The following is a 24,795-nucleotide window of genomic DNA, read 5'->3' as shown; positions in this document are numbered from 1 at the left end:
CAGAAGAGCTATATGTGTATATATATTTTATCTCTTTTTATTCTTATTTTTTATCTTATTATATTGTATAGTTGGATGTGTGTATATATCATGTAAAAACTGTAACTAGAGCATGTAACAAAAGTAATTTCCCTCTGGGATTATTAAAGTATTTCTGATTCTGATTCTGATTCTGATTACTGTGAAGTATGTTGTTTATTCAAAAATTACTCACATTAACCCCATATTTTCAAAAAATATATTAGTGGCTGTTTTCTGAGTGCTTCCAACTGATTAAATACTATAAATTTAGGAAAGGTTGGTTCATTTCTAAATTACATTTCATGAGCCACATGATCTTTAAGAAAGTACAAATTGCACCACCCTCTGGCCTGATATTGTAATTAAACAAGAGGAGGATTTTGCATCTCTGAGTGTTTGTCTGTAATCATGATAATATATTCTTGTCTGATAGTTTTCTGTAAATGTAGGCTGTTAAGTTGTTATGTTATGTGTTAACATGCAGCAGAATTTAAATATCACACTAAATAAAATAGCTAAGCTTTTTGATATTAAACACAGACACTCAATCATCCCTATTAAACACTTACACACTTTCTTATCTTGCTATACATAGTGAGGACCATGGGTTGATTTGTATGGACTTCCAATTATTGTCAGTTCTGCAATGGACTGGTGACCTGTCCAGGGTGTAATCCGCCTCTCGCCCCTAGACAGCTGCAGATAGGCACCAGAACACCGCGCGACCCCGCTCGGGAAGTGTGACGGATGATGGATGGATGGATGATTGTTATTTACAACCCATCTATTTAGTAATACTGACAAAAACCCTAAACCCAATCAGTTAATGCCTAATGCTAAATTAAACCTACACTCAATTCACACCTTAGAATTAAGTGGTTACTAAAAAATAGAAAATGGAAACCAGCAAAATGTTTTCACTTTGGTAAAAAGGCCAAGGCAAGAGCATTTGTTTTCATTAACATTTTTGAAAGATCAGGGAAAGGCATTTAAAGCAAACCTAACCCTTTTGTTGTACTGGTTATATTTTAACATTTCTATGTCTTTTGTATTGACTTGAGTTGCAGCAACCTTTTACTCAGCCCTGATCACACTAGCACTAAAGCATTTGTGGCATGTTTTGCCTTTAAGGCCATTGCTGTTCTTTTCTATGTGAATTTACAGCCTTTCACTAAGTTTCCTTCACCTAATTCTAATGAAAGTTCTCAGCGATGTACAGCCAAGAATCTGACTAATCTGGATATATGAAGGTGAGAGCGTTACTTTATTAACAGGACTTAGGGAACTTAGGTTTTAACATTCGGTTTGACACAGATCCTTTTCGGTGCTTTTAAAATATCTACAGACTTCTCTCCTTGTGGCTGTTGGAGAAACTATTTATAGACAATTCACTCTGGCAATACAAGGCCCTTCTGTCTTACTTAGTGTTGCAAGTCTCCAAGGTAGTGCTTTTGGTTGACTATGACACAGTTGTGGTTTATTTATTTGTTCTTCATTTATTTAATCCCCCTTCCTAAAACCTCCTCTTTAAATGATGTTAGCTGTCATAGCCCAGTTCTCAGTGGTTCTGTCTGTCTCTGTAATGTGTGTTCTTCCTGCACTACAGTATGTCTCCTCTTAAGAAAATAAGATTATTAACTTTTGTCAAAAAAACATTAGACGTGTTCTTTTTACTTGAGGCTGCAATGACAAGAACAAAGTGTTCTTTTTTTGGCAGAGACATTTTATTCTTCACAAAAACTCAAGTCCAGAACTCCTGGGAAATCCACGTACATGTCCTTAACAGCACAAAACCTTCCTGTTTTTAAAAGTACGGTACATTATTTTGCTCTCCTGACAGAGAACAAATTTTTCTGTACATGTGAAGAATAAGTTCGCCTTGCATTTGAGGAGTCAAATGATGACAAAAATGTGCAGAAAAATCCAAATACCTCCTTTTAAATTAAGATATTTATTTTATTGATATTGTTTACTTGCATGTGTTGAAATGTTCATTGTAAAAACACCAGAAAAAAGGCTGGCATTTGTTTATGATGCAGGTTCCATTCAGCGTTGTTCGCCTGATAAAAACTGAACAGCAAATTATGGGGAATCATTTCTTAGTTTTTATTTATTTTTTGTGCAATGATGTTGATAATTATGCTAAATTATACACTTATCCTAGGGAATGAGCTGTAAAAATAAATTGTCCACTGGATGCAAAGGTTGTTTTATGAAAAAAATATTTTCAACTGTTGTTAGAAAATTTGCCTCTAATCAGATTAAAAGTCCTTGTTCTTTCATAGAGGAGCACAGGGGTGCATGGAGGTGCAGTAAGAGGTACTGTAAGAGCCCCATTTACACACCTTAGGTTAGCAGGGCTAACCTAAGGTGTGTAAATGGGGCTCCTTGCACAATTTGATTTCGGGCCCCTCTTTCTGTTAAGACTATCAGGACCTCTAACGACATTTTATGTACTATTTTTGTGAACAAACTGAACTCAACTATAAAACTCTCAGCATTAAATTGTAGTAAATGAATATTATTCTTCGTACTTTTTCAAAGTAAACTTGCCACGTTATTTCAAACCTAAAATGAAAATGTAAACATTTTAATGTAATATATTTCCCACCCCCCAAAATATCCAGTTAGGAGAGTTTATTACACATAAGTCTTTAATGAATACATCCAGAGAAAATTATTAACAAGATACAGTTCTATTAAAATGTTAAATCTTTGAATGTATTAACACACAATCACACAAGTCAGTGTGCTAAGAAAAGCTCGTCATATTCATATCACAAATTTGTATTTCTGTTTAATTTCAGGATACAAAAGTACAAACTAAACAAAGTTTATAAAAAAAAAAAAAAGATTCTAGTGTTAATTGTGAAGAAATACATGTAAGTTAGTGAAATATTTTTTGTATTACATATATCTACAGTTTTGTCTGAGTATACATAAAGAGATGTTAGAGCAAAAGCCTGTCTTCACCCAAGCAAATCATCCATCCAGCTGCTGCTCTCTGATTTCTGCTCTGTGTTGTTACTTTCGGTTACCAGCAGACTGTCCCCCATGACGTTAGCATTGCTTTGTTCTGAAACTGAAAATAGCAATCCATCTGAGGCAAAAATGTCCCCCGCAAAAGGGTCTATCTGTGGGGTAGGGGCCACGGTAGAAGATGCATCAGATCCGAGTAAATCATCAAATGCATTAGAAATGTTAGGGTTGCTTGACTGCATTGGAAACATATCTGCAATGTCTGAACTATGGCTTACTCCGAAGATATCATCAGGAAAGGCAGAAAACTGATTGGCGGAACCTCCTGCTGCTTTTTGCTCAGGTACATCAAAGAGAACGGGCTGAGAGAAGAAATCGTTTGAGCTAAATATGTCTAACTCAGCAATCTGCCCACTTGTCTGGTTGACTGCACTGAATGGGTCTGCGTTGTCATCTTGCTTTACAGATACTGAATCATGAAGGGTTGGTGGATCTGTCATTGCATTATTTTCAGCTGGTAGTGACTGAGTTACAATCAGGCTGAAATCATCATGAAAAGCTCCTGCAGTCTCAGCTGAGGTGGTCGGAAAGGAGGAGCCTGTAAAGCCGGAGCTATCAGATGAATCGTAGAAGTTGGTGGGTTCTGGTGGATTTTCATTGCTGGGACTGAAGAGTGCTTCACTGATCAGGTTTCCACCCATTACATCAGGTGCATCAGGCTGTATGTTTGAATTTGGAGAACATGTATCAGTGTTTTTCTGAACAGGGGCTTTAACCTCTTGGGCTAAGCTAAAAGTGTCTCCAAAATTATCATTGAAAACAGGCTGAGACGAATCGCCATCGCCGCTGTCTTTAGCAGTCAACTCAGTGACTGATTCCTCTGGCATTTGGTTCATTAAATGCTTATCAGATAGGGGGACTTCAGGCTGTATTTCTGGTTCTCTTGCAGACGGCTCCTTAGCTACACTGATCTGTAATTCTGACTCTTGATCAGCTGGGTTTTCGTGAGTTTCCTCTGGAGCTGTTAGATCCTCACTGGCTTCTTTGATGGACTGATTAGGTGAGTTGACTGGCTCTGTAGATGCCTCTGAAAGCTGTACGTTGATCTGATTTTCAGCATCTGGTTCTAGAGGCAAAACTTCAGGAATGCTCTCCTTCTGATTGTCATGTGCTTTAACTACTTGTGCCTCCACTAATTTCTCACCAACAGGTTCTACTTTATTTTTTTCCTGATTTGCAGGTGCCTTTGTGGTGTCAGAGGATGAGTGAAACAGTCTTCCAAAAAGTCCACCACTAGACTTTACATCAGTTTTCTTCGCATCCTTTGCTTCTACTCTTGTTGCTTTATCGTTACCAGTTGATGTGAAGAGCTTTGTCAAAGGACTCCTTCCTTTAGGCCAAGATGCCAGTTTGGTTTTTGAGTTTACTCTTGGTAGCGGCTTCTTCTGATTTCCGTTGGTTTCTCTATCATTGTTTGAACTGGTTGTTTTCAACTGGTTTTCGTTAATTTCAGGACTGACCTCCTCTACGATCACCTGTCCTGTAGGAGTTTGTGGATCACTTAGATCCTCAGATTCATATTTGTTGACTTGATCTGTTGAAACAACATCTGGTGTCTCAGACGGTTCACGCTGTCTACTATCATCTTCAGCTAAAGTGAGTACTTCTCTGTGGCTTTGACACTGAAGAGAGTCATTATCCGCCTTTGCATCTTCAAGCAGACTTGTATTATCTAATTGTGCCACCTCCTGTCTGCTTTCCATGTCAACATCAGGGTCCTGATGGTTTGGCCCGGTTGTTGGCACCTCATTGTTTTGACATGTAGTCATTTTGGGATTTTCCTCAATTTGTTGGGGTTGATTGCTTGAAGGATGCGGATTCACGTCATTTATTTCCCCCGCAGCCTTTGAGCTCTTTGGGAAAGTTTTGTTCTCTCCAGAACTGACCGGGATGGACTTGTCGCTTAAAGCCGATTCAACATTCTGAGCAAAATGTACTGATTTCCGAACTTTATTTAGAGAGGCTTTAGGTTTGTCAGAAACTGGACTGTTGCTAATTTCTGAACGGTCGATCGCTCTTGTCTGAAGTGGTCTTTGGTGTTTCACAGGTACACTTTTCGCAAAGCTGGACGAAGCATCTTTCTTTACCATTGGAGGGGTGGTGATTTGGAAATGGCCTGCTTTTGTTGGGTCTTTCACTGACACTGGTTTTTCTGAGACCCGTTTCTCAGCTGAGATCAATGTAGCTGTCTTAGCATTTCCCTTACCTCCAGTATTTATCATTTCTCTCCTGTAGTCCGATTTTTCATTCCTCCAACGCTCTGATGCACCGACATTAGCATGTTTGCCAGCATCATTCATCTTATTTTTCAGCACTGGAGCATTTGTTGGCTGTGTTGGTTGAACCCGGGTTATATTCTTCTCTGGTGGCCATTTTATTTTCAGTTTACCCTTAACATCGGCTGAACTCTTTTTTTCATGCTCGGTTATGCTTTCCTTTGTGCTCGATACCTCAACAGAAATACGTAAGTCCTTTTTGGTCATTTTAGTTGTGGTTTTGGCATCAGGTTCATCTGTCGCTTTGTTTTTGTGAAGCCAGCGGTCCTTATGCTGTATGTGTCCAAATCCTTCATCATAGTTCCCTTTTCTTTTGAACAGCTGTTGGTAGTGGGCAGTGCAGTAGAACTCACCATGAAGAGATGAATAGTTGTGAGTGCTGCATATTTAAAGGAAAAATAAATTAATTATTAGAAGTTAATTATTCTTACAATTCCAAAGATTTATTAAGAGGTAAAAAACAGAGCACATTACTGCAGGTAATGGTCGCCATTTTTACAATTAATGCTGGAAATCCACAATGGTAGCCAGTCCCGAAATTGAAAAAGGAATTTACGGAAGCCATATTAAATCAGCTAACTTTAGGTTTACGTTTTTTAGGTTAGATTTTCTCCAAAACTTTTACTGTGAGCTTTTTTTATGCCTTTGACAGAACTTTACTGCAAAAAAATAAAGGCAATCAAGTAAATGTAAATCAACGTTTACTTGATTGCATAAAGTAACGTAAATTTACTTTTAAATTTACTTTAAAAAAGTTACTGTTAAAGTTACTTTACAATTCATAAAGTAACAACTACATTTCTCCACTTTGAGATCAATAAAGTTAATCAATCAATTAAGCAAAAAAAACATCTCTACAAAGCAGTAAGAATCATTTATGTAAATAAAAAAGCATGAAATTATAATATAAATCAAAATGTAAAACTGCAGTGTATAATAATGAGAAATATTTACTGACAGAAATGTCTTATGCTTTAGCTTCATAAGCATGTTATTTATTATCATCTATGAACTGAAAGTCTCACTTTTATGTTTGCGTTGCCTTAGAAATAGCCATCTATAATTACATAGGAGCGGGTTGTGTTTGTATCAAGATAGACATCTTTATACTCCGGCAGCACAGAGCTGACTGTGGCAAGTTAGACCAGTATAAAATTTATATCCTACACAGTCTAATAAAATATTATTTATAATATTATCCATGTAAACAAAACTTTTTTTACTTGACAAGATGGGTGGAAGCCATTTTGTACCATGATGGCCTCCATATTGTTGGAGGGGGAGAAGTGGTGTGGGCAACATTGCTGCATTTTAACCATTAGAAGTTGCTGAAAATTATGCACTGTAGCTTTAAGTTTTAAGATTAAAGAAAGTTATCAAAAATATTTTGAATTTTTGGCCAAATTAACCAACTTTTAGTCCGGACTTCAGATATGTGTTATAATTAAGTATTATCAAAAGATTAGGTTAATGGCACTGTCCCTGCAGTATGGTGCATCTCAACTGAAGAGGATTTCATTGCTTTTGAGATAAAAGGAAAACATTTTACTTTAATAGATCATGTTTATTTTTCAAATGGTTTTAGCCAGAATTTATTATTCTCACCTCAGCTTTTTCTTACAGTGCTTGCAGCAGAAGCAGTTGTGGTGCAGGCTTAGCTTGTTGACCACCATCTTTTCCACCGGATACACCGGTGTTAAGCAGGCTGAACACATCTCCTTGACAGGTGCCTGGAACTGTGTTGATGAAAACAGAATTTCTTTTACAGTAACTTTATGTAGCATCTCTTGTTTTTAACTTTTTATAGCCCTTTGTCAAAACCGGACTTGCAATGTTCTGATTACAATAAAGCACTCCAACAAAGTTATAAAACAATCCACCGGACTTGGCAATGGTTTCCAAGTTTGAAGACATTTCTCCTGCCATCCAGGAAGCTTTTTCAATTTAAAATGTAAGAATTAGCGTTGAGTTTAAAGCTTTATATTGTAGCCCAAAAACTTGTTTTTGCTTAGAAATCATCCGAATTGAGCCATAAGAACGGGTCTGCTTGTTCTAGTTCTATTTGTATGTTTTCTAAGTCAAAACTTTTTTGGAATGACTATGACTTGGATGACTGAGAATCTGCACCAACATTACAATAAAGCAGTTTAATTTAGCATAAAATGGAAATAAATATATATCAACTAATGAGACAACAAAATCATGTAATTCACAAAGTTCCAACAACTGAGTCTACTAAAATCACTTTAGATGTTTTGGATGGATTTGTGACCTTTAACTTGACTTATGGGCAAATTTTAAACATTGTCATATATGGTGAGCTTGGTGATGCAAGGTTCTGGTTGATGGATCCTAGAGACAATATGAGACTAAAGTTACAGTAAAAGTACATGAGAATCTTAGGTTATCCATGACTGCTGCAGAAATGACAACTTGTCTTATTTTAACTTAGAGCTGATGAAGATTCTCAGTCATCCAGGTCATATTTATTCCGTAAAAGTAAAAAAAAAAAAAAAAATCTACTGGACTTGGTTTCCAAGATTTGAAGACGTTTCACTTCCCCTCCAGGAAGCTTTCTCAATTCAAATGTCTGGATCCGCAGTAAGTTTGAGTCTTTATATACACAAGGCCGTGTATTGCTATGGATTTTAACTTGGAGTTATGACAAAGTATTTTGTCTCTTCATAAGTACCTTCTGCTCATTGATCTTTGTCACATTAAAATTGTTTACATAATCAAACCATTTTAATATTAAACACAAATAACCAAATGCAAAATGCATTTTTTCATTAATAATTGTATTTATTAAGAGAAGTAAAGCCCTCCAAACCTTCTTGGTTGCTTTTTTGATATATTTTAGCCTAGTTCATCTTGTCAAACAGATCCTAAGTAAGTAATCTCTTGTTTATAGAGATCTGACAAGATATGGTTGGTGAAACTAAACTCAGATTTCACAATTAATTCATGATGTAACAGTATTAGATTTTTTACTTAAGACTTGGTTGCATTGTTTGTTTGTTTTTTCTACTTAATGAATAGTCAGCAACTGAGAACTGTAGATTTGGGTTTCCTCAGCTTACCGGTATATTTATCTGATGATAAAATCTGTTTAATGGTCTTAAAGGTGAAAAAATGCTATAACTGCTTTGACCTGTAAGAGGGTATATGCTCTTTCACATCACTATATTTACCATTTAAATAAAATAATGCATCTTAGGTAATGGATCTCTTGTTTTTATCTGTTTGTAAATGATTAATCTTTCTTTTTAATTGCAGGTTTGATTGTTTGATTTATAAACTTACCTTATGGTTATTAAAAAAAAACATTATTTTAGATCAAAGGGGAGCACACTAAGAAAAAATTGGAAACAACTGCTTTAAAGAATAAACTTGCCAGAGGTGCTGCTTTTTATAGTCCCCCTACACCTTTATATTGTTTTCCCACAATTCTATGATCATGTGTTTGGCTGATGTGTTAGATAATGTGCTGCGGCACTGCACAATGTTAAACAGCCTTAGCATATGCTAACCTTATTATATTTTGAGTTTATTGCAGAAAGTTTGCAAAATATGCAAACTGCATTACAATTAGCTTATTTTTATTGACATTTTTTAATTTGTTTTTGAAAACTTAACATCTAGCAAAGAGCTTAAAACAACTTACAATAATTTCAACCTTTAATTTATTTGATGATTTACACATCAGAAGTCACAAGGTTATTATTTAATAGACAAACATAATAGGTATTTTATCAGCTGGTTACAGTAAAAAAGAAACAACAATAAAATACTTAACATTTTGTTATAGTAAACTTGTTAAAACTCCTTCATGGACATAAAAGATAAACACACTTATGGAATAAAAGTCTCCCTTTGTTTGCAGGAATCTTGTCAAATTAAGTCATTCAATTACTTATTTTGTGTTGGTTGCCTGAATGTTAAAAATGCTGTTCCATCCTCTTTGGTGTTTCTTGAGGCTGTATTTTCAAACCGAAGCCCAGATCTCTGCAATAAAGGGGGGGTCATGACTTCGTACCTAGGAGGGCTTCCCACTACTTCAAATAGAGGAGATGTTTTACTGTCAGGGTGATTTGTGACAACGGTCGAAGTCATGGAAGAAACAAACACATTGCCATAGCTGTCACTCTCCTCGTATGTTTCACTGACAGTCTTGGTACCAATTATTCCAGGTTTTTGCTCTGGTAGAGTCTTCACCTCAAGCACACTGACTTTGCGTTCTGGGGTGGGTCCATTTTTTGGGGATTCAGAAACAGAGGAATTCACATCTTCCTTTGAATCATGGCAGCCATATGAAGTGCCCTTTGTGTCTGGTTTAAATGTTGACATTGGTGGTTTTTGTTGCTCAGAAGGCTTCCTTGCAGAGTGTATCGAGATGAATGATGGTGAAGACTGAGAGGAGGGCTGTCTGATAAATGGTTTTCTGCTTGCATTTTTGAGCTCTTCTGGTAAGTCTTTGCTAGAACAGGGTTTGGTCTTGCTTGACCCTATACTTATTTTCCTAATGCTATTGACTGGTTGAAAGTTTTGCTCAGATTTCAAAGATTCGTCAAAAAGTCCCGACAAACCTGCAATGTCTGCTTCAGATTTCAGGTTAGAAACAGAATACAGAGCCTTTTTGATTGTTTCTTCAATGTCAACAAGTCTGGCTAATGTCTGTTCCTTCAGCTTCATTATGTCCTTGCTAGCTTTCTCTAGATCTTCAAATGCACTTTCAACTGAAGAAATGCTTTCAAGATCATCATCCTGTAATTCTGCAACTTTCTTTTCCTCTTTTCTTACTTTATTGGCATTTCTTGGTGTAACCATCCAAACAGGGACATTGTTGTACAAAGACTTAAGGGAGCTTGCATCTACACTGCAGGGCTCTCCTTCTATCTCCTGCACTTGAGAAAGGATTCCCTTGAGTTCTTCTCGTTTCCTTAGATTGTCAAAGATTTCCATGGCTGTCTCCACATTTTCTTTCATGATCTCATCCTTGTGCACTGAAAGTCTATGCCATCTTTCCTCCTCTGTTTCCCTCACTTTCTTTTCTCGTAAGACAACCTTATCCGACATGCGCTGTTGGTTTTGTTTCTGGTCATTTGGCTGTGAATGGTTTGCTTTACCTGACATATGACTTTTGGAAGTTTCCACCTCAGTCTTTGATTGGTAACTGGGCAGGTTAGGCTTATGTTCATGGTACTGAGGCAAGTTTCTCCCTGTTTGTTTGTTGTTACAACCATTATCGTAAATCACTTTTATCCTACTTGATGACAATTCTTTCCCGTCCAAAACTTCTTTATTCTTTTTGTCAGAATTCTGTAGATCAGCCTTCAAGCTCATGTTCATGTCCTGTTTCCCGACCTCTGTATGATTCTTAATGCCCACATTGATCTCCTCAGGCGCATTTATTTTGTGGATTACATTTCTTTCTGTTTGTATTTTACCACTGTTAGACATTCTCAGATTAACTCCTGATTTACTCTCTATTGGAGGTGTTTTAAACTTTTTATCTTTCTGAATGTTTGAGTCGATTGGGATGCCTTCATTTGATAGATATGAATCTTGAGGTACTTCATCAACATCATTTTGTAATATTTCATCATCCCCTTTCCCATCTGGTGTATCTAAGGGGTGTGTATGAATATGCTGGTTTTGTTTAGGAGTAACCTGTACTTTCATGTTTCCTCCAACAGGACAGATGACTTTGGGACCAGGAGTTGGCGAGGTGTTTGCTGCTTCTATGTTGATCGATTTAATCCACTGTGGTTTTGGGGGTAAAGCTGGCTTCTGCTTGTTCAGCTTCTTGTTCTTTTCTAAGAGTGAAGATGAAGTTGCTCTTTCCAAGCTGGGTGATAAAGGATTTCCATTTGCTATGAGGTTGTTAGCTGAAATCTGTGTAGGGTTCCTTGGCTTTCCTTCACAGGTTACTGAAATTGAAGGAGATAATGTTGGGTCAGATGGAGGTAAAGGCACCATAACACACTGATTGTGAAAAGTCTTGCTCTTCTCCGAGCATGTCCTGCCTGAATCCCTGTATATCATTGCAGCTTTATAGTCTCCCTTTGATACATTTACACTAGACCTCCCAAGAGATTCCAAAGCCAACTGCACATTTCCTCTAACAACATTTTCCTTATCTAAAAACCTTGGCTCTATTGCTGCACTGTGCAGAGACCTAATGGCTGCCTTCACATCTCCTTTAATTACTTCTGCTACTTCATCTTCAGCTGTCTGGCCAATAGAATTACAACATATGTATGGCATTGATTGTTGGGCACAATTGCTTTCTAGAACTGCACTTTGTTGACAATTCTCAAAGGAAATGTTGCTTTTCTGTGCCTTCTCTGCATTACTGACCTTTGGATTAGCCTTGATTTGCTGGTATCTGGATGAGGACGAACATGTAGACTGTGTAACAGTTGAAGAGCATTCCTCTTGTGCTGAAACTCCTAGATTGTATATTTTTCCAGGAACAATGACCTCACGCTCAGCCTGCATGCTTTGCTGTTTGGCCATTTCAAGGGACTTTTTTGCTGCCCTCACATCTCCAGATACGATAACTTCCTTCTGTAGCTGGCTACCTTCATCGACAGGACCATGAGCTGATAAATCCATTTCGTAGATGGTTCCGGGTTTAATGACCTCCTTTTCCACACACATGCTTTGCTGTTTTGCACGCTCTAATGACTCCATTGTTGCCTTAATGTCTCCAGGTACAACTTCCTCTTTATCCAGGATCACAGTTTGCTTTGCAGCCAGTTGTTGCTTTGCTGAAGAAACATCTCCTGGGATTATTTCTTCTTTAGGAATACAGTTATCAACACTGAAAAAGGACTCAGACGAGAAAACTTTTTTGGTGTTTTTTACATCTCCTGGTAACACATCACAAACGGTTCTTTCAACCTGTTCTTTTTGTTGACAGAGGCTTTTCTTTGCTTCACGCACACTCCCCTGTACTGCTTCAACTTGCTCCTTCATTGTAAGTCCAGGAACAACTTCACATTCAGGTTCATCAGTATGAAGACTCTTCAAAAACTGGAGATCTCCCTTTTCGATGCAGCTTTTGTACAAATTCACATTTCCCTTCTCATTTTCATCCACTCTACACAATGTTGTGGCTCTCTGACTATTGGCAGTTGCTAAAAGATTTCCAATTGTAGTCTTAACATCACCCCTTTCCATTGCATTACCCTCAGTTTTCATGTCATTGCTGCAGATAAGTGAATAGACTGACATTTCTCCTTTTTCCTCTCCAGCCTCTTGCATTATGATTCCTTTTTTGAAATTTGTATCTTGAATGAGGAAGTCATCTATTCTCTTAGCAATGTTCTGTATTCTTTGATCACTCTCAATGTTGGCAGTCACTGTTGACATCAAAACTGGAAGCTCCAATATTGTGGTGTTAATTTGGCCTTTTTCAACTTCTCTCAGAAGAGTAACTTGTGGCATGATTGTTGGTTTGAGCAGGAGTTGCAACATGATGTTTCTAATGTTGCCAGGGACAATGTCCTCTTTCTGAATCTCCACAGCTTTGCTGCATTCAAGGAGATATTTTGCCATATTAACATGACTTATTTCGTTTGCTTCTATTATTATGCCACTGGAGTGCACACATTTCATTTCATGCAAGTAGGAAAGGGTCTCGGCAACACTTTTTGCCGTGATTTTGTCCAGTGGTGTGGTCTCAAACAGCCATGTGGTACACTTCACATCAGCTTTGGGTATCTCTTCAATAGCTTGCTCCGAAGTGTCTTCAGACTCCTTGATCTTGTCCAGTGGTTGAGATTCAAACAGCCAAGTGCAGCGCTTCACGTCTCCCTTCTGACTGTCTTGTCTGTAGACAGTTTTAGCTGGACTCTGCTCTTCAGTTTCCCCTTTCAGACTGTCGAGGGTCTGATTCTCAAAGAGCCAGGTGGAGGTCCTGACATCCCCACGCTGCACATCGGTGACACTAACCATTCTAAAAAGCCTCTTGCTTGATTGGTCAGATTCAAATATCTTTCTGTTTTCCTGGACACTGCTGCTTTCAAAGTCATCACTAACACAAACAGAAGGTTTGTCTCGATCAGTGAGGGAATCCAGAGGTTGTGTCTCAAACTTCCATCTGGCTGATTTCACATCCCCTTTCTTAACATCTTCTTGTGTCACAGCTCGAATCACATAAACTTCATTTTCTGCCTTGATGGCATCGAGTGGTTTTGTCTCAAACATCCACCTTGCCCCTCTCACATCACCACTCATTACCTCTTCTTTTTTGACAGTGGTCACCTCATGAAACTGGCCTTCTTTGTCTCTGATGGCATAAAGTGGCAGGGATTCAAACATCATGGTGCTAGACTTCACATCAACATTGCCCATTTGATTTTCCACAGACACTGACTTCTCCTGGAGTGGTTCCTTTTGGATTTTGTCCAATGAGGAGGTTTCAAAGACAAAACTTTTGTTTTGTACATCACCAGTCTCAAGAACTCCAACTCTTTCCAGGCTAAGTCCATCTTCATCTTGATCTTTATTAATCTGGCTCATGGGACAGTTCTCAAACATCCATGTTACTTTATGCACCGCACCTTTTTCAATGTCTTCACCTTGATTTTTCCCGTCAGATGTTGGCATAATTTCAGACCCTATTTCATCAAGTGATTGGGACTCAAAAAGTTCTTTGACACGTGACACATCTCCCGATTGAAAGTTGACCTGGCTGATGCACCTCAAGTTGGGTTCTGCATCTGAGTATTTTCTCATTCCATCCAAAGTCTCTGTTTCAAACAAATGTTTCACTGTTTGAACAGCAACCTCTGGTTTGATAGAGTCCTTTTTGGTGCTGCACAACCTCAAACTGTATGGTTCACCATCTCTTATGCTGTCCAAGGGTTGCGACTCAAAAAGCCAAGTCATAGACTTGACATCAGCCTCAATGGAGTCTTTATCCTTGGATGTTTCCGTTTTACTGTACAGCATATCCATTGGTTGTGTCTCAAATAACCATTTACAACTCTTGACATCCCCTTTGCAAGGTTCATTTTCAGCTGAAGAGCTTTGTTCTGTTTGATTAAACTTATAATGAATTCCATCAATGGTCTGAGTTTCAAAAAGCCATTTTGCTGTCTTTACATCACCTGTGGTGTCCTCCTGTCTTGTGATGCCTTTGATAACCTCAACATCTTTTCCATCTGTCAGCTGATCTAAAGGCTTGGTCTCAAACATCCACTTGTAGTTTTTGACTTTCCCCTTGATGAATTCCTCTCGGCTGACTGTTGTGACCGCATGAAGGTTTCCAGAGCTGTCCTTGATTGCATATAGGGGGTTGGTTTCCATCTCTGCCTTGTTACCTAGAACTGTTTTCTGCCTCTCAGCTATGTCCCCATCAAACTGGGTAATTCTACTTAAGGGGATTGTCTCAAAAAGTTGTTTGAATCCCTTTACATCGCCCTTTTCAATCTCTTGTTCTCTAAAGGAGTTTGTCTTCTGAAAGCTGCCATTTTCAAACATTAGTCTTTTTCCTTTTACTTCCCCTTGTTCTTCAGCTGAAAGAGTGATTTTCTTCAGACGTCCTACTTCATAGGTATCACTTATTGCCTCCATGGGCTGAGTTTCAAACAGCCACATGGAAGATTTGACATCTCCTCCAATTATTCTTTCTTGCTCCAGTCTGTCTTTATTGACAACATCAGACCCCCCTGAGCTGTCGGTGAATATTCCTTCAAATGTGTTTACTCCTGCATCTTCTTTTATTGCGTCGATTGACTGAGTTTCAAAAATCCACCTTTTCTGGTCAACACCCCCTCTATGCCCCTCCTCCAGAGATATACCCCGGATTATTTTCACTTCATCACTTCCTTTATTTATCATGTCCAATGGCTTGGTTTCAAAAAGCCAGCGGGCAGTACTGAGTTTGCCACTGTTGATTTCCTCCCTGCAGATAGATTTAATCTCATGGATACTACCATTCTTGTCTCTGATGGCACAGCAGGGTTCTGTCTCGAATAGTTTTACAGTTTTTCTGACATCTCCTTTCTGCTCTTGAAGCTCCGATTTCAGTTTCAGGACGCTACAATCTTCGATAGAATTGCATCGGCCTAAGTCACTCAGTGGTTTGGACTCAAAGAGTAACCTGGTCCCTCTTACATCACCAGGCTGTATTGGTTCTTTTAGGAGTGCCTCTACCAGTTCGGCTTCTCCACTTTTGGCTCTACTAATGGAATCTAATGGCTGGGTTTCAAACAACCATGTTGATGTTCTCACATCCCCTCTGACAGACATCTGTCTTTGTGCTGGTATGTGCTGCTTGCTGTCAATGGGCTCAAACATTGTAGAGGTGCTTCTAACATCTCCACCTTTTAGCTCCTCCATATCCAACAGTTTTTTTGTTTCATGAGGATCTCCAATATTGTCAAGAGTCCAGTTTTCAAAGATCCATCTCATAGACTGAACTTCTCCCTGATAAGCTGCGTCTGCTGCCTCAGTGGACTCTGACTGCACTGCTTTCAGTATCTCATCATCAACAGCATCATCGAGACTTGCTCGCAGGTCAGGGTGAATGTGTTTAAAGAGCCTCTTTAGCTCACTTTTATTCCGTTGCTGGTAGAACGTGGAGAATGTTTCTTTAGGTGGAGGCACAGGGAGGCTACTTAGAGACATTGGTCCTTCATACTCAAAGGGTCTAGGTTGTACAGGAGGAGGCGGGGGAGGAGGTAAGTCGTATTCATCACTGAATGGTTGTGAAACAGTGATTTTCCTTTCTGCGTCATCCATCTTAAAATACAGAAAAGATAAAGAAAATGCTATGAGAATATTACCTTAAAAATTATAATTTTAAAATATGCATACATATGGAAAGTTATGTAAGCCATACTTTACCTTTTACTATGTTCATGTGTAGTTTTTTTTTTTCACAGCAAACCATCTTCTATCACACCAAAGTTTAAAGAAGACTTACAGTTGTTAGTAAGCACATTTCACACCCACACACCCTGAATCAAACGTTAAAAAGGGCTTACAGTGATATAGTGTGTTGCTTTGTTTTACATTTAAGCCCCAAATGACTCATGGCTCGGACAAAATTATTATTTCAGTAATTGTTTAATTCAAAAAACCTGTTTGATGTGACTGAAACTAAAATGTATGTTTTGGAGCAATCCTGTCAAATACCCAGCTTGAATCTGATCAAGAATCTCTAGAGGGAGTATAGATTAGGTTAATGGCACAAGGCATTTCAACCTGAAAGAGTTGAAGTACATTACCAAAGATAAAATACCAGTAGATGCTGACTGAAAATTTGTGAATGTTTGTGTAAAATGTTAATGTAATGCACAATAATGCAAAATAGCATTATTGTGCATTATATTAGTTTAGGTTTAATATGTCAAACAGCACACATTAGTAAGGAAGCACACTAATGCAAAAGAGACGCAAATTTTACAACAAATTACCTTGCTTTTTGACTTTGCTCGTAGAGTTCCTCTAAACTCCTGCAAAAAAAAAATAAATAATAAATAATAATTCAGGCAAAACCAGTAAAATACAATAAATTTGATCAGGAAATCTGTTTCAAACCATTGGGTTGTTCTAATATGTTCTTATATGAGGGGAATGAAAAGCATCTCAGGAACTCACTGGCTGTTTGGAGACTTCCACTGAGTCGATGGTCGCTGTTCTTGACAGATATAGAGCTAGTCTGTCTTTAAACGACGATGACGTAGATATCCTGTCTCTGGTTTGTCCTACTGAAGTACCTCCTTTGCTTAGTGTTGAATTATATTTGTTATCTGTAGAGAAAAACATACAAAATTAATGAAAAAAAGTTATTTAAACATTGTATGGATTAATGTCTTCTGTCTAGGTTTGATGTAATCTAGTATAAAAGTTTGATAAATGTAGGGCAACACCAGATTGTGTGAGTGGTCTGTTGAATGTTTCGTGATAACCAGTTGTATTTTTAGATACCCTAGGTGCATCTATTCATGGTGACAATGGTATCCATCTTATAGCTGCTGCAGCTTCAGGTTACTGTAACTCACAAAAGCTTGTGGATTTACATCATGAAAGTATGAAAAATGTGCAAACAAATGAGCCTGTAAAGACTTTGATCCTAAATAGGCAGGACCACGTTCCTCCTGCCTGAAACCCTTACCAGTCTGCATACCATGGACTATCTATGAAAGTCAGGGGGGACAAAAAGTAACAACTGCTAGCTCAGCTGGAGTGACCCAGAATGTTTGCACATTTTTTGTGTGAACTATCTGCTGTCAAACCTTCAACACCTGACCAGTGGAATGCAATGGCATGACCTTGCAAAAATCCTGAAACGACACCTTTTTTTTTTTTTTTTTCCACATGGAAATATAAATATAATTTAGCTTACAATGTTACCATTTTTGGTTTGACAACAGCTATCAACAGTTTTAATCTGCTTCTTTTAAAATACGCTTACTGAATTGGTTTAGCTTATTTAAGACATGTTTATCTGCAGTAGGTACCTCCCTTTGCCTCGTCAATTAGAATCAATCCAGATTACTTAGCCGTTGAGGCTAATGCTAACAGCTGGTTTTATACAGAGAGAGACCTAAGGGAACTTGACAATAAAGTCGATGAAAACACTACAACATGAAAAAAGCATCAAAGTGGTTCATGCAAACATATTTTATGAACTTTTAGAGTGTTTTTAAGCATGCATTTTGTGGTTATTTACATGAAATTAGTAGAAGAAAAATTATTCTACTGAGTAAAACGCAAAAGCAAGACAAACTGTGCAAATTGTTAAATAGACATATTTTTTCTTTTGAGTTGTTTAAAGTGACCAATTGTTGCCTATTTATGCTCAACAAAGATGTCAACATAGTTCTAATCTATAGGTAAGATATTGCTTATTTTCACAAAACGTTACTTAAAAATCCTGAGTTTTCTGTTCCAGTATTTTTATCATCTGTTTTCAAAAACAAAATAACTAATAAAACATTACAGTGAGTTTAAAGTTCAACAGCTAGGGGTGCTGCACAGATCATCCCTACAGTCAATGGCCAGAATGAAACACACCTCAGTTGTCACCCAGTAAGCTCTCACAGGACAAAAGGATAGACACGTGTGCCGGCGCCGCTCGCAGGCTTGGACTTAAAGCATTTTTATACATGAGTGCATACAAAGAATAAAGCCCCTGACAGCTTTGCATGCCGAAATCCTGGTCCTCCATACTCTGAGGTCACTCAACAGTATGTTCACACAGACACTGATTTGTAAAACCAGCTAGTTTGAAATCAGTAAAGATTAAAAGGTTGTTGCCTTTATTGACTCAGGGAAATCTGAATATTTTTTATGTGATCCCCACTTTTTTCTTACAGCAGTTTCCGCTTGCATCTCTTTAAACTGGACTCCAGGAATGGAAAGGAGCTATTAGTGGCACATTAATGGGTGGGTTTTTTTTGGCTAGCAGCTGTGCAAATGGCGTTGAAATGCGGTTGCTATTTGTTCTTTACCACCTTCCACGCCATCAGCTGTTCAGGATTGTTGCCACATTCACAGACTGCGATAAAAAAAGCTGCTCATGTTAAAGGGCTTCCTCTCTATCTAGGTATCCCATACATACCACTGTGGTTTCCTCTTCCTCTTTTAATGCAGACATTTTAAACCTTATTATAAATTATTATTGGGAGATAAAGTATAAGATTCTGCAGTAGTCCAGTAGTCAGACCAAATTGTAGCTTAATTTAAGCCAAGAAGACCAAATGGTCAAAAATTTCTGAAATACATTCACCTCATAAGTGCAATTAATGGAATATTCCGAAATTGCAAAAACCAGAACCATTTTCATGTGAATGATGAACAATGGGTTTTTTATGTAAGCAAAACAAAAAAATTATTTTGTGTTAAAGATGTTATTAGGAGAAGAAAATTTAATTGGTAAGGTAATTCAAAAAAGTAGAGAGACGTAGGAAGATATTTGAATTAAAATATCTTCCTTCTAATACACATTAGCAGCTCATTCAAGCTTTGGGAGAGCAAGACTTTCAATAGCAAACAGGAAGGGTCAAACAAGTACAGCAAAATTATCTATTTATCTGTTTTGATGGAAGCAGAAATCTTGGCAGCCCTTTAGAAATCCTAAAGTTGAGGTCAGAACTACATGTCTAGGAAAAAGACACCTTTAACAATGCTAAGTGGGCTAGATCCTATTGTGAGATGCTAAACCCAGTTCAAACTCTCAACTCAAATGAAATAGTTGTTTTTTATTTAAAAATTAGATCCTAACCCTTTTCTAAAGGGACTGTTTGCCTCTTCTAATTTATGACTGCTCGAAGCATATAGGTTTGAGTTCATCTTTTTCAGAGTTTTTTTTTTTATTTTCCCATTTTGATTTGTAAAATCAAATTCAGGTAGAAAAGCTTTAAAATTTCGCAACAATACTCTTAAGCAGTGCCTCATTCTAATGTTTACATTATTAATTTAGTAATTAAGGATAAGTAAAACTGTATTTGCTGGTGAAAAAAAAAAAAAAACACCTTTAAAACCAAACATTTATGTACAACCAAACATATTTTGCATTCAATAGAGATTAAATAAATCAAGTTTTCACAAAGTTTTTCATCAACACAGTTTTACAACTAATAAAAACACTATTATTTTGGAAATGATCTAGTGCATGTGTCATTAATCATAAATCTCTCAAAACATTTCATCTGTTTGTTTTAGATCTGTATTATCCATATTTAACCAATTAACTATTGTTATCCTAATAATATCTAAAATTTATTATAATTGAATGTGTACTTACTGAAGCACCATCCAGCTTTAATCACTGTGTTCCCTCCCTGTGTATCTCTGCCGTATAACCAACTGTTCAGGCTCCTACGATGTGTAGCTCAGACTGTCTCCTCTCTTCCTGTGAGCCGATGACTGAAGTCTCTCTAGTCCTGTGGTCTCGGTGACAGCTGATTTTTATCTGTCCCAGTGTGAGGACTTTGGCTATTTTGGGATAGTGGGCTGGCTGCTGCTACGGGCCTGACTCAGTCACCCCTGTTGGTTTCTGATAGACTGGGACACCCCATCCCCTCCCTTTCCCACAGCTGCATTGTCACCCACTATTATGGGCGCTGGGTGTGACCATTAGTCTGTCATTGGGTGCCTGGGGGGAGCATGTTGAAATAACACACAGGAAGTCACGGAAGGCTCTATTTTGGTGGTCGAGACAACAAAGCTTTCAACGGAGAGCGAGCCTTGCAAAAGTATTCCTGCTGTGTCAACTTTTTCACATTTTGTGATGTTAAACCCACAAGCATTAATGTATTTTATTTGTAACTTTTGAATAAAGTAATTTCTTTATGAAATCACCTTTGTTGGTGGATGACATGACTGTTGAATTCTCACACAGTATTATGGGATCTAAGGTACCCCATTGCAGCTCTGCCTGTATGTTTACAGTCACTGTCCAGGAAGAAAATCTTCCACCCTTTTCTCAAGTCTTTCTGACCTCAACAACTTTTCCCTCAGATTGTCCTATATCTAACTCCATTAATCTTCCTATTATCTTGTATACATCCTGCTTACCTGTTGACCAACAGAATTCCCACAGCATGATGCTACCACCACTGTGCTTCTGTGTGGGTACATTTTCTTCATAGTGATGTCTACTTCTACCTTTTGGTCACACGTATTTTTAACATAGTACACAACAAAATGTTGTACTTGTGTGATCAAATCACTTTTCTTTATTAGTTTGTTGAAACTAGTTTACTAGTCTGGTGATTTCACATTGAATAGTAGGAAGGCTAAACCTCTCTTGTAAGTTTGGTAAAATTAGTAAAATATGTATCAAACGTCATAAATGTAGTTATTTAACTTCATGAGATATGCAATGAAATATGCCTGATTTCATGAGTATGTTGTGCATTAATAAGATGTTTATTCTGCTCTCAGAAATGATCTCCCCTCAGCTCTAGAGCAGCAGGACACTGCTGGTCAGCCTCTATGAGAAATCCCTGTTGAGTTTTGAGCCTTGGTCTATTGAAGTAAGCTGTTAGAAAGTAGAGCAATGATTGGATAGCATGCCAAAATACATCGCTTCCAGTGAGGCTAAACCTCTTAGGGGGTCTATAGAGCATGGGCGGGTTGTAAAGCTGGCTGCTCGATGCTGAATGGCAAATATACTTAAGGATTTTTGACTGATAGTGGTCAGACAGTGAGGAGGTTTTCCTCACTCCTGAGTCGAAAAGGAGAAGTGATAATTAAGTCAGAACGGTCGTCTTGTACTGAACTCTTGCCGTGGTTTCTTGAGTTTATCATTTCAGAGCGCTTCACAACAGCTATTTTACCCCGTTGTAATGATGTGTTTTGTGTTTTAACATTTGTTAATGAAATACGTGACATTTGAATTTGATTAACACCAAAGAGCTTCCCTGTTTCAGAGACCAGCAGCCACCACTGGTTACATGTGCCCTCTTTATAGCAAACTTGTCACAAACTACAAATCAGACTTATACCTTATACTCATAGGGGGTTAAAACTCTGCTGAGTTGATAGGACTTGCTTAAGAAAGAGATGCCAGACTCAAATCATACTTGCAAAACTCTTTGGCTTAAGAGCATTTAGTTTCCATGGGGTTTTCTTTTTCTTTTTCATTGCCACATCCTTCAGAGGTTTTTGTCAAAATAACAAAAATCTAATGTTTATGATTTTCATTTGCTTTCAAGGCAACATTTGTATTCTTAAATTGATAATACTGAATGCACTCCCTTGTATTTGCATACTTAAAATCCAAATTAAATATACAGACTTTGGGATTCTATCAAAACAAGATGTAAAAATGGTTTTGATAACTGAATTTGGATTGATATTTCACCAGTTTTCAGTCTGATTTTAAATATGCACATTTCTGAAGGGACGGGGGTGCGGTGGTGGGAGTTGTTTTTAGACATTACCTCATACCTTAAAATGCTCACTCACCCATCGTCTTTCCCTTACTCATACTACAAAGATCACAGGGGGAAGACGTCAGAGAATCGAAGCAATATCAGTTCCCCTGCTTTACGGGGTCAAGGTTTGCATGACGGTCAGGGCCGTCAGCGATGGCCTCACTCCTATCTTAAGCTTGTGTCTAGAACACATAGCTATGTATTTACACCACAGAGTCCTTGTCTTTATTTAGCTCTTTTCCTTCCTCTGTGTAACAACACAGTGGTGCCTCCTCAAAACCCTTGGTTTAAGATTTACCCTGCAGTACTTTAAATGTCCCTAATATTGATTGTGATAAATTTAATTTAACCTTGACATAGATCTATTTGACATACTATACATTTGTGGATATTCAAGCGATGCTTTATGCACAAATATAGGTGTTTACCCGCATTTTTCTAAGAACTAAAAAGAAAAGATGAATAAACTGTAGAGACAGCTGGTTATGCAGTATGTGAATGAGTTCAGAGGGGATTCGGGCACTAATACCACCTGCCCTCTTATATGTCAGTGAGTATAAACACAAAGTGAAATGCCACTGCTCACCCTGTGTATGTCTGGATCTTGTGTTGTGACTCTCTGGGAGGCCATTTGTGGCCTTTCGTCCGTCCACCTGGGTTGTTCTCTGTGGATTGACAAGATGCTATTCAGTTAAATAGTTCAAACAAACTGTTCATGTTGCTATTAGGTTAATAATACAGTGTCCCATCTTCTCTGGTTGAGTGTAACTGTAAGGGTAACTGTAGTGGACAGCTCATAAAAAGTGAATATCTCTTTAATGCATTGGTTTCTCTGGTGGAACTGCATATCAGCGTCTAGAACACCTTCTGCTGCCGCCCTCTATCGAGTTCAATTCAGTGGTCAGTTATTATAACTGCAAGTAAATGTCTTCTGAATCCAAGATACCCAACAAATAGGCAACCCTGTCGACCACTGCTGGAAAATCCTCTCAATCCCTCTCTAGTAGAAGCCCCTAACAGGTGAAAAAAATATGATGATTCACAATACCATCTAAGGAAGCATATTATCAGTTTGAGATATAAAATTCTTTAATCCAATATGTAGAAAGTCACTATTAACCATGTGTCCAGGTAAGTGCACATCATGCATCACCCATTATATTTTTTTGGACAGAAGTTATAATTGCTCTACAGTGTCTTGTGATTGTTTTGATTATAACTCAGTGTTTTACTGTTACATGTATAAGCTAATCGCTTATAATTTACATTTTAGTATATTTTGTGTAACTTTACCAATTAATTATACAGTAAACTTTAAACACATCAAACAATAGGAAAGAATAGTTCAAGAAATTCTATCCAGTTCTAGCTGTCATGAGGAAAGAGAGTGTAGTGCCAGTGGTGCTGATGAGAGGCTACAAGAGTGAACTGATGATTGGCATGCAGACAATAAGGATAAAGAAAGTGAGGGTGATGAATGCCAGGATACAGAGGAAGGTCAGCATCAGGAAGCTTCAAATGATGGGCGCAGGGCACCTGACCATACTCAAACTTACAGAGGTAAAAAAATAAAAATAAAAAATGCAAACAGATGTCAAAATGGCACACAGAAGACCAAATCTGCATCCAATGCTGGGAGTCTTGGATGCCTTGAAATTTTTCCTAGAATTTAGGTGTGATGGCCATCAAGATGTTAGGTTATACAGAAACTAGAAATACAGTTAATGTTTTGATTTTGTTATACTGTCCTACATTCAGATAGAACTCTGAAGACCCACAGTGATGTTTCTTTTTTTGGAGATGATTGTTGCACATTTAGGTTAAAGATTTTTTTCAGGGTGTCATTGGTTTTCTCATTAAGTTTTAAATATTGGACCTACAGTAGGATGAAATTTGTTAAAATGTGCATAACTCCATAATATTTTATGTTGAGTACTCAGGTGCATATAATCCACTGCATTGGATATATCTGTGACTTTAAGGAAGAAGACTATCATTGAAGAAAAATAAGTTGACAATTTTTTATGTCCTAAGAAGAGTAAAAACACTTGAGAAATAATATTCACCATTGCTTTCATAATTCATGCATATAAGGGCTACAGAAGTGAAGAGCACAAACTAGTGACAGCAGAGATCGCCATTAAAAGATGTTGCTGCAATCTTGAGTCTGACCATTAGATGTCGCTGAAAATTATCCACTGTAGCTTTAAGATGGCAGATACTGTATATCTGGCAGATATTAAACAAAAATAATAGGCTGTGTTTTATAAAAAGAAAAAAAGTCACATGCTTTTTGATTGTATGACTCAAAATGGCTCTTTGGATATTAAAGGGTCAATAATGGCCACCTGATCATTATTGACATTACTGACAGAGTTATCATCACTTTGAGCACTTTGAGTGAAGATAACTGTGTTTACATACATACATATATACACATGCATACACAAACATACTTGTATATATATATATATATATATATATATATATATATATATATATATATATATACATACATAGATATTAAAGGGTCAATAATGGCCACCTGATCATTA

The 24,795-nt window shown here is 37.6% G+C and overlaps 1 protein-coding gene across 1 annotated transcript in view; it reads right to left on the bottom strand.

The window, feature by feature from the left end:
• Positions 1–9,012: 9,012 nt before the first annotated feature.
• xirp1 (xin actin binding repeat containing 1) overlaps positions 9,013–24,795 on the bottom strand; it is a 17,290-nt gene continuing 1,507 nt past the window's right edge. Inside the window, exons 4-7 of the mRNA XM_015393994.1 lie at positions 22,827–22,905; positions 16,953–17,104; positions 16,769–16,807; positions 9,013–16,091 (exon numbers count right to left, since the gene is read on the bottom strand). Of these exons, the coding sequence (XP_015249480.1) occupies positions 9,246–16,091; positions 16,769–16,807; positions 16,953–17,104; positions 22,827–22,905 (7,116 nt within the window). The 3' untranslated portion in view covers positions 9,013–9,245. The remainder of the gene's footprint in view (positions 16,092–16,768; positions 16,808–16,952; positions 17,105–22,826; positions 22,906–24,795) is intronic.

Source organism: Cyprinodon variegatus, unplaced genomic scaffold (assembly GCF_000732505.1).
Source record: "Cyprinodon variegatus isolate N-32 unplaced genomic scaffold, C_variegatus-1.0 Scaffold666, whole genome shotgun sequence".
Lineage (NCBI taxonomy): Eukaryota > Metazoa > Chordata > Actinopteri > Cyprinodontiformes > Cyprinodontidae > Cyprinodon > Cyprinodon variegatus.
Note: the sequence above shows the minus strand (reverse complement) of the source record. Positions and strands in the feature narration are given on the sequence as shown.